This window comes from Pangasianodon hypophthalmus, chromosome 2, assembly GCF_027358585.1.
Source record: "Pangasianodon hypophthalmus isolate fPanHyp1 chromosome 2, fPanHyp1.pri, whole genome shotgun sequence".
Taxonomy (NCBI): domain Eukaryota; kingdom Metazoa; phylum Chordata; class Actinopteri; order Siluriformes; family Pangasiidae; genus Pangasianodon; species Pangasianodon hypophthalmus.
This window is the reverse complement of record NC_069711.1, coordinates 35700160-35710159: the sequence shown is the minus strand read 5'-3', so window position 1 is coordinate 35710159 and position 10000 is coordinate 35700160. Positions and strand designations below refer to the sequence as shown.

General features: G+C 47.6%; 1 protein-coding gene across 2 annotated transcripts in view; it reads left to right on the top strand.

The window, feature by feature from the left end:
* The window catches only part of usp40 (ubiquitin specific peptidase 40), a 21688-nt gene that overhangs the window by 9084 nt on the left and 2604 nt on the right, over positions 1 to 10000 (top strand). Inside the window, exons 14-29 of one of the 2 annotated variants that reach the window (XM_034302382.2) lie at positions 159 to 243; positions 368 to 438; positions 533 to 918; positions 1083 to 1224; positions 1304 to 1364; positions 1863 to 1916; positions 2011 to 2099; positions 2365 to 2445; positions 2525 to 2561; positions 6252 to 6316; positions 6503 to 6577; positions 7670 to 7754; positions 7848 to 7912; positions 9438 to 9556; positions 9661 to 9726; positions 9804 to 10000. The exon at positions 9804 to 10000 is cut by the window's right edge and continues 35 nt beyond it. In XM_034302382.2, coding sequence (XP_034158273.2) covers positions 159 to 243; positions 368 to 438; positions 533 to 918; positions 1083 to 1224; positions 1304 to 1364; positions 1863 to 1916; positions 2011 to 2099; positions 2365 to 2445; positions 2525 to 2561; positions 6252 to 6316; positions 6503 to 6577; positions 7670 to 7754; positions 7848 to 7912; positions 9438 to 9556; positions 9661 to 9726; positions 9804 to 10000 — 1678 coding nt within the window. Of the gene's footprint in view, positions 1 to 158; positions 244 to 367; positions 439 to 532; positions 919 to 1082; positions 1225 to 1303; positions 1365 to 1862; positions 1917 to 2010; positions 2100 to 2364; positions 2446 to 2524; positions 2562 to 6251; positions 6317 to 6502; positions 6578 to 7669; positions 7755 to 7847; positions 7913 to 9410; positions 9557 to 9660; positions 9727 to 9803 lie in introns of those variants that run through there. The other variant, XM_053231222.1, reaches the window with a different exon arrangement.

The window sequence follows — 10000 nt, the reverse complement described above, 5'->3', positions numbered from 1 at the left end:
TTCTACTTTTCCTTGTTGACTCCAACTCAGCTACTTTCAGCCAATCAGGGAGAAGTGAAGGAGGGGAAGTGACACAAACTGTTTGGAAGGCAGAGATTGTCGTTTTACATCGGAATGGGTGTGGTAATGTGTGTGTGTGTGTGTGTGTGTTTGTTCAGATGCAGGATGCATGGGAAGGGAACATGACACTGACGATCACTAAGAACCTGCCAGCAGGACTACACCTGTACGATACGCTGACAGGTAAAACACACACTAGATTCTAACGTTAATTTTTCATGTGATAAATGCATGATATTATATGTTCAGTTTGTTAATACGTGGTGTGTGTGTGTGTGTGTATGTGTGTGTGTGTGTGTGTGTGTAGATGATCGGCAGTCTCTGTACAGCGCTGGAGTGTGTAACGGCTCTGATCTGTTTGTTTGGAATGGGACAGAGGTAACACACAACAGCAGAGCACAACAGTAATGTACACATTGCTAACACACAAAATACAACCGTGTGTGTGTGTGTGGGTGTGTGTGTGTGTTAGGTGAACGGTGTGTGTGTGCAGACCGGAGCTGAGTGCGAACCGTTGCTGTTGAACATCCTGAGGCCAAGTGGGGCGGAGCTGGACTCCGCAGGCGTGGCTGCTATTGAGTCAAAGGGTGACGCCTCAGAAGCAGATGCCTCTGGTCTTGTGCATGTGATGCAGGGGTTTTCGGGCGGAGTCACGCTGGGCGGCGTGCGGGAGGCTCTCAGCCTGCAGGACGCTCTTGTGTGTCAGCAGGCGAAAGGGGTGGGGCCAGGTGGAGAAGGAGGTGGGGCCAGCAGGTGGAAGGTGTGTTCACCTGAGGCCATGAGGAGGACGCTGAGAGAACTCACACTCCGGGACGGAGACACGCTGCTGCTGCTGCCACACGCACACCTGAGCAACAGGTCAGAGAGTCGAGCCAGTCTGAATCCGAATCTCTCGCGGACTGATTCTGCGTTTTGAATGTGAATCTGAAGATTAATCTGAGTTTCACACTCTACCTGACTGTAAACATTATTCTGACTCCTTGTTTGAATCTGATTATTTGTTTATTTATTGTTGCCTGCAGTGTATTCTGTGTTAGCGAAGATGTGGTTACCGTGATGACACCGTCGGACTGTCGCTGGCTGCAGGTGGAGTTTCACACACACGCAAAACAGGAGGAAGAGGAGGAGAAGAAAGTGATGAAGATTCCTGCTGCAGGAAGCACTGTAAGTAAACACAAACACACACACTTAAACACACACACTTAAACACACTTTCACATTCACTGTGTGTGTGTGTGTGTAGTTGCTGAGTGAGGTGAAACAGAGAGCACTGGAGGAGATGCAGCTGCAGGAGCACTTCGCAGGTAACCACTCTAAACCTCTAATCCCTAAATCTCTAATCTCTAAAGCTCTAATCTCTAAACCACTAATCCCTAAACCCCTAATCCCTAAACCCCTAATCCCTAAACCACTAATCCCTAAACCTCTAATCTCTAAACCACTAATCCCTAAACCTCTAATCTCTAAACCACTAATCCCTAAACCTCTAATCTCTAAACCACTAATCTCTAAACCCCTAATCCCTAAACCTCTAATCTCTAAACCACTAATCTCTAAACCCCTAATCCCTAAACCTCTAATCTCTAAACCTCTAATCACTAAACCACTAATCTCTAAGCTTCTAATCTCTAAATCTCTAATCTCTAAATCACTAATCACTAAGCTCTAATACCTAATCTTTAAATTCTAATCCCTAATCTTTAAACATATCAATTCTAATTAATAATTTCTAGTTTTATCTAGTATTAAAAAGACACTTTTTTCTCATTCTCTCGCTCTCTGTTTCTCTTTCTGTCTCTCAGGTGGTGTGTGTTGTTTGAGACAGAGAGACCGAACAGGGAAACTTTTACCTCCAGGTATAACTTTACCATCCTGTTAACCAATCACACACCACCCTGCCGCTTACATCACTTGTGTGTGTGTGTGTGTGTGTGTGTGTGTGCTCTACAGTCCGTGAAGACCTCAGTGTGCGTGATGCAGGTATCAAATTGATGACATCACTGTGTCTGTGTCCTGGACGCGCCCCAAATGCTTCACAGGTAAAAAAAAAAAAAAAAAAACAACTTGGAGGAAGTGAAACATTTAAAAGTCCCCTTTGTCGACTCTAAAGTGCACATTGTGTATTCCACATGAGTGTGCACTACTTAGTGATGTCGACTAAATCCCTTATTTAACAAACGTTACTTAACGGAAGGATCATTAAGATGGCCAAAGGGACTCCATTCAGGGAAAGTGGACAAGGGGAAGTGTTAAAGTCGGTAATGAGACACAGCCGTGAGTGTGTGCTGTTATTGTGTCCTGCAGCTCTTCCTGTTCTTCAGTGTGGCGCCACCTACAGGCCCAGAGCTGGAGATCATTGTGGAGGAGACACTAACTGTGAAGGAGGTGTGTGTATGCATGAGTGTGTGTGTTTGTGTTTGTGTGTGTGTGTGTGTTTAATCCTGCCTCTCTGTGTGTGTTTCAGTGTTTGATGGCGATGCTGCAGGAGGCCGGACTCGATGGTAAAAACTCACTCAGTCACTTCGGCACAAATTTCACATTAACTAACAAAGCTGAGTGTTTAGAGGTTAGGTGTAGTGTGTAGGGATTAGGGTGTAGTGTGTAGGGATTAGGGTGTAGTGTGTACGGATTAGGGTGTAGTGTGTAGGGATTAGGGTGTAGTGTGTAGGGATTAGGGTGTAGAGTGTAGGGGTTAGGTGTAGAGTGTAGGGGTTAGGGGTTAGGGTGTAGGGGTTAGGTGTAGAGTGTAGGGGTTAGGTGTAGAGTGTAGGGGTTAGGTGTAGAGTGTAGGGGTTAGGTGTATAGTGTAGGGGTTAGGGTGTAGGGGTTAGGTGTAGAGTGTAGGGGTTAGGGTGTAGAGTGGAAGGGTGTAGAGTGGAAGGGTGTATAGTGTAGGGGTTAGGGTGTAGAGTGGAAGGGTGTAGAGTGTAGGGGTTAGGGTGTAGGGGTTAGGTGTAGAGTGGAAGGGTGTAGAGTGTAGGGGTTAGGGGTTAGGTGTAGAGTGTAGGGGTTAGGGTGTAGAGTGGAAGGGTGTAGAGTGTAGGGGTTAGGTGTAGAGTGTAGGGGTTAGGGTGTAGAGTGGAAGGGTGTAGAGTGTAGGGGTTAGGGTGTAGGGGTTAGGGTGTAGAGTGTAGGGGTTAGGTGTAGAGTGTAGGGATTAGGGTGTAGAGTGTAGGGTGTAGAGTGTAGGGGTTAGGTGTAGAGTGTAGAGGTTAGGGTGTAGAGTGTAGGGGTTAGGTGTAGAGTGTAGGGGTTAGGGTGTAGGGGTTAGGTGTAGAGTGTAGGGGTTAGGTGTAGAGTGTAGGGGTTAGGGTGTAGGGGTTAGGTGTAGAGTGTAGGGGTTAGGTGTAGAGTGTAGGGGTTAGAGTGTAGGGGTTAGGTGTAGGGTGTAGGGGTTAGAGTGTAGGGGTTAGGGTGTAGAGTGTAGGGGTTAGGTGTAGAGTGTAGGGGTTAGAGTGTAGGGGTTAGGTGTAGAGTGTAGGGGTTAGGTGTAGAGTGTAGGGGTTAGAGTGTAGGGGTTAGGTGTAGAGTGTAGGGGTTAGGGTGTAGAGTGGAAGGGTGTAGAGTGGAAGGGTGTATAGTGTAGGGGTTAGGGTGTAGAGTGTAGGGGTTAGGGTGTAGAGTGGAAGGGTGTAGAGTGTAGGGGTTAGGGTGTAGGGGTTAGGTGTAGAGTGTAGGGGTTAGGGTGTAGAGTGGAAGGGTGTAGAGTGTAGGGGTTAGGGTGTAGGGGTTAGGTGTAGAGTGTAGGGGTTAGGGTGTAGAGTGGAAGGGTGTAGAGTGTAGGGGTTAGGTGTAGAGTGTAGGGATTAGGGTGTAGAGTGGAAGGGTGTAGAGTGTAGGGGTTAGGTGTAGGGGTTAGGGTGTAGAGTGTAGGGGTTAGGTGTAGAGTGTAGGGGTTAGGTGTAGAGTGTAGGGGTTAGGTGTAGAGTGGAAGGGTTAGGGTGTAGAGTGTAGGGGTTAGGGTGTAGAGTGTAGGGTGTAGAGTGTAGGGTGTAGAGTGTAGGGGTTAGGGTGTAGAGTGTAGAGGTTAGGGTGTAGAGTGTAGGGGTTAGGTGTAGAGTGTAGGGGTTAGGTGTAGAGTGTAGGGGTTAGGGTGTAGAGTGGAAGGGTGTAGAGTGTAGGGGTTAGGTGTAGAGTGTAGGGGTTAGGGTGTAGGGGTTAGGTGTAGAGTGTAGGGGTTAGGGTGTAGGGGTTAGGTGTAGAGTGTAGGGGTTAGGTGTAGAGTGTAGGGGTTAGGGTGTAGAGTGTAGGGTGTAGAGTGTAGGGTGTAGAGTGTAGGGGTTAGGTGTAGAGTGTAGAGGTTAGGGTGTAGAGTGTAGGGGTTAGGTGTAGAGTGTAGGGGTTAGGGTGTAGGGGTTAGGTGTAGAGTGTAGGGGTTAGGTGTAGAGTGTAGGGGTTAGGTGTAGAGTGTAGGGGTTAGGGTGTAGGGGTTAGGTGTAGAGTGTAGGGGTTAGGTGTAGAGTGTAGGGGTTAGGGTGTAGGGGTTAGGTGTAGAGTGTAGGGGTTAGGGTGTAGAGTGTAGGGGTTAGGGTGTAGAGTGTAGGGGTTAGGGTGTAGAGTGTAGGGGTTAGGTGTAGAGTGTAGGGGTTAGGTGTAGAGTGGAAGGGTGTAGAGTGTAGGGGTTAGGTGTAGAGTGGAAGGGTGTAGAGTGTAGGGGTTAGGTGTAGAGTGGAAGGGTGTAGAGTGTAGGGGTTAGGGTGTAGAGTGTAGGGGTTAGGTGTAGAGTGTAGGGGTTAGGGTGTAGGGGTTAGGTGTAGAGTGTAGGGGTTAGGTGTAGAGTGTAGGGGTTAGGTGTAGAGTGTAGGGGTTAGGGTGTAGGGGTTAGGTGTAGAGTGTAGGGGTTAGGTGTAGAGTGTAGGGGTTAGGGTGTAGGGGTTAGGTGTAGAGTGTAGGGGTTAGGGTGTAGAGTGTAGGGGTTAGGGTGTAGAGTGTAGGGGTTAGGGTGTAGAGTGTAGGGGTTAGGGTGTAGAGTGTAGGGGTTAGGTGTAGAGTGGAAGGGTGTAGAGTGTAGGGGTTAGGGTGTAGAGTGTAGGGGTTAGGTGTAGAGTGTAGGGGTTAGGGTGTAGAGTGGAAGGGTGTAGAGTGTAGGGGTTAGGGTGTAGGGGTTAGGTGTAGAGTGTAGGGGTTAGGTGTAGAGTGTAGGGGTTAGGGTGTAGAGTGGAAGGGTGTAGAGTGTAGGGGTTAGGGTGTAGAGTGTAGGGGTTAGGGTGTAGAGTGTAGAGGTTAGGGTGTAGAGTGTAGGGGTTAGGGTGTAGAGTGGAAGGGTGTAGAGTGTAGGGGTTAGGGTGTAGAGTGTAGGGGTTAGGTGTAGAGTGTAGGGGTTAGGGTGTAGAGTGGAAGGGTGTAGAGTGTAGGGGTTAGGTGTAGAGTGTAGGGGTTAGGGTGTAGAGTGTAGGGGTTAGGTGTAGAGTGTAGGGGTTAGGTGTAGAGTGTAGGGGTTAGGGTGTAGAGTGGAAGGGTGTAGAGTGTAGGGGTTAGGTGTAGAGTGTAGGGGTTAGGGTGTAGAGTGTAGGGGTTAGGTGTAGAGTGTAGGGGTTAGGGTGTAGAGTGTAGGGGTTAGGGTGTAGAGTGTAGGGGTTAGGTGTAGAGTGTAGGGGTTAGGGTGTAAAGTGTAGGGGTTAGGGTGTAGAGTGTAGGGGTTAGGTGTAGAGTGTAGGGGTTAGGGTGTAGAGTGGAAGGGTGTAGAGTGTAGGGGTTAGGTGTAGAGTGTAGGGGTTAGGGTGTAGAGTGTAGGGGTTAGGTGTAGAGTGTAGGGGTTAGGGTGTAAAGTGTAGGGGTTAGGGTGTAGAGTGTAGGGGTTAGGTGTAGAGTGTAGGGGTTAGGTGTAGAGTGTAGGGGTTAGGGTGTAAAGTGTAGGGGTTAGGGTGTAGGGGTTAGGTGTAGAGTGTAGGGGTTAGGTGTAGAGTGTAGGGGTTAGGTGTAGAGTGTAGGGGTTAGGGTGTAAAGTGTAGGGGTTAGGGTGTAGAGTGTAGGGGTTAGGTGTAGAGTGGAAGGGTGTAGTGTGTGTAGGGTGGGGGTGGAGGGGTTAATGTGGAGAGTGTAGTGTGCAGGGGTGGATGTTGGAGGGGTTAGGGTGGAGGGGTTAGGGTGGAGGGGTTAGGGTGGAGGAGTTATTCAGCTAGGCTATCAGGACTCCTACAAAAATATTTCAGTGTAATTGAGTGTGTGTGTGTGTGTGTGTGTGTGTGCAGGATCGTGCTGGCACTTGAGGAGGATGGATTGGTGTGAGGAGGTTGGGGAGCCTCTGATGGATGAGGTACAGAACCACACACACACACACACACACACACACAATGTATCTCTGTGGAGCACTAAAAATTTAAATCTCTGATTGCTAACACTAAACAAGCTCTGTGTGTGTGTGTGTGTGTGTGTGTGTGTATGTGTGTGTGTGTGTGTGTGTGTGTGTATGTGTGTGTGTGTGTGTGTGTGTGTGTGTTAGAATGCCTCTCTTTTGGAGATGGGAGTGGTTAATGGAGAAACACTGGTGATCACTGAGGGACAACTTCCTCCAAAGGTCGGTCACATGACCACGCACTTCATATCACATGGACTTTATCATAGATAAAGGAGACACACAACAACAGAGCACATACACTCATTGTCCACTTTATTAGGAACACCTACACATTTATGCAGTTATCCAATCAGCCAATCATGTGGCAGCAGCACAATGAATAAAATCATGCAGATGCAGGTCAAGAGCTTCAGTTAATGTTCACATCAAACTTCTGAATGAAGAAAAAGTGTGATCTCTGTGGCTTTAACTGTGGCATGGTTGTTGGTACCAGATGAGCTGGTTTGAGTTTTTCAGAAACTGCTGATCTCCTGGGATTTTCACACACAACAGTCTCTAGAGTTTACACAGAATGGTGCAAAAAAACAAAACCATCCTGTGAGCGGAGGATCTGCAAGCTGAAACACCTCGTTGATGAGAGATCAGAGGAGAATGAGCAGACTGGTCTGAGCTGCCAGGAAGCATATAGTAACTCATATAATCACTCTTTACAACCGTGGTGAGCAGAAAAGCATCTCAGAACGCACAACACATTAAACCTTGAGGTGGATGAGCTACAACAGCAGAAGACCACATCAGGTTTCACTCCTGTCAACCCAAACTGGACAGCTGAAGAGTAGAAAACAAATCACCTGGTCTTTCTCCAGTCTTCAGCTGTCCACTTACGGTGAGTTTGTGATCATGAGAGCCTCAGATTCCTGTTCCTGGCTGACAGGAGTGGAACCTGATGTGGTCTTCTGCTGTTGTAGCCCATCCACCTCAAGGTTTGATGTTTTGCGCATGCTGAGATGCATTTCTGCTCATGACGGTTGTAAAGAGTGATTATTTGAGTTACTGTATCCTTCCTGGCAGCTCGAATCAGTCTGTCATTCTTCTCTGACTCTCTCTTATCAACACGGTGTTTCCTCACAGACCTGAGTGTGAAAACGCCAGGAGATCAGCAGTTTCTGAAATGCTCAAACCAGCCCTTCTGGTACCAACATCCAGACATCAGAGATCACACTTTTCCATTCTGATGTTTGATGTGAACATTAATTAATGTTAATACACAGTATACAATTCTTTGTGTGTGTGTGTGTGTGTGTGTTTCAGGGATTTCTGAAGTTGGCAGTGAGCTGGTTTATCGATCCAAGTGATGAGTATGAGAGAAATCGCACAGCAGAATCACACACTACAGGTTAGACACACAAACACACACACACACACACACAGGAGAGTTTAAAGAGCCATATAATACACTGTTGTGTGTGTGTGTGTGTGTGTGTTTCAGGGCTGCATCCTGTTGGTTGTGTTGAAATCTCAGAAGAGGCCTCACTACACGAGCTCAGGTGTCAGGTATCTAACACACTGCACTACTACACACTACATCCTACACACTACACACTACACGCTAAACCCTACACACTACATCCTACACACTACACACTACAGGCTACACACTACACGCTAAACCCTACACACTACATCCTACACACTACACACTACAGGCTACACACTGCACTACTACACACTACACACTACATCCTACACACTACACCCTACACCCTACACACTAAATCCTACACACTACATCCTACTCACTGCACACTACAGGCTACACAAGACACGCTACACACTACACACTACATCCTACACACTACAGGCTACACGCAACAGGCTACACACTACATCCTACACACTACATCCTACACACTACAGGCTACACGCAACAGGCTACACGCAACAGGCTACACGCTACACACTACATCCTACACACTACATCCCGTGTCACCCAGATGAGGATGGGTTCCCTTTGGAGTCTGGTTCCTCTCAAGGTTTCTTCCTCATATCATCTCAGGGAGTTTTTGCTCACCAACGTCACCTCTGGCTCCCTCATTAGGGATAAATTTATAAATCCTGAATTTACACCTTTCTGTAAAGCTGCTTTGTGAAATGTTTGTCGTTAAAAGTGCTGTACAAATAAAATTGAATTGTATTGAATATGCCTGCAGTCTCTCAGTGAGGTCATATCCTCTAGACTCGCTGTCTCTCAGTGAGGTCATATCCTCTAGAGCCGCTGTCTCTCAGTGAGGTCATATCCTCTAGACCCGCTGTCTCTCAGTGAGGTCATATCCTCTAGACCTGCTGTCTCTCAGTGAGGTCATATCCTCTAGACCCGCTGTCTCTCAGTGAGGTCATATCCTCTAGAGCCGCTGTCTCTCAGTGAGGTCATATCCTCTAGACCCGCTGTCTCTCAGTGAGGTCATATCCTCTAGACCCGCTGTCTCTCAGTGAGGTCATATCCTCTAGACCCGCTGTCTCTCAGTGAGGTCATATCCTCTAGACCCGCTGTCTCTCAGTGAGGTCTCCCTGGAACTCTCCGATCCCTCCATCACTGCATGCAACCTTGGTATAACTATGGACAACGAACTGTCCTTCTCGCCTCACATCGCTAACTTCCCCTGGCTGGAGAACAGCCGAGTCACTGACTGTTTTCAAAGGAAGACTAAATACATACTTCTTTACCACGCACTTAAATTAATGCTTTGTTATATTAAAAAAAGTTGTCATCATCTTGTTTACTGACCACTCCAGCAGGTTTAAGAGGGATAGTACTCTTATTCTCTGACCTAGTGAACCAGTATGAGGATGTATTTATTGATAGAGCACTTCTGTAAGTCTCTCCGGTTAAAGGCATCTGCAAAATGCCATAAATGCAAATGGAAACATTTTTCTATCCTTTAGTTACAAACTGCTTCACACCTCACACACCACTAAAAGCAAGACAAATAAAACTACAAAGGTACACGCAAAATGATGCTTAATACACCACAATCCTTCATAATGAAGACAGTGTGTGTGTGTGTGTGTGTGTGTCTAGGTGCTGACTCTGCCTGCCTTGGTGCAGGTGTGTGTTCCATCTCCTGAATTTCTACGTGTTTGGTTGGTGGAGGGAAAAAAACTCATCAGAATCCTCAGAGGAAACCATCTCACACTCAAGTACACTCACACACACACACACACACACACACACACACACACACACACACACACACACTCATGCACACATGTACACTCACACTCAATCTCTCTGTGTCTCTCAGGAAGTTGAAGTTGTGTGTGGGATCTGAGGTGTGTGTGCAGAAGCTGCAGTGTGAGGAGAACCTTGGGTAAGTCAATGTGCAACACACACACAAACACACACACACACACTGTTGGGCAGTTAATGTGTGTTTTCATTGTTTAGGATGAAGGATATCCTGCTGCGTCTGCGGGTGGGTGTGGCCAAAGAGGAGGTGGGCGTGTCTGAAGAGAGTGCCTACTTCCCCACCCATGAGTTTGTGTGGGAGGCGGGGTTAGACTCCTCCCCCAGGGGGCTGTACCATGCAGTCTCCACCCACTGTGGAATCTCACCTGAGAACCTGCTGCTCGCTAAACACCTGC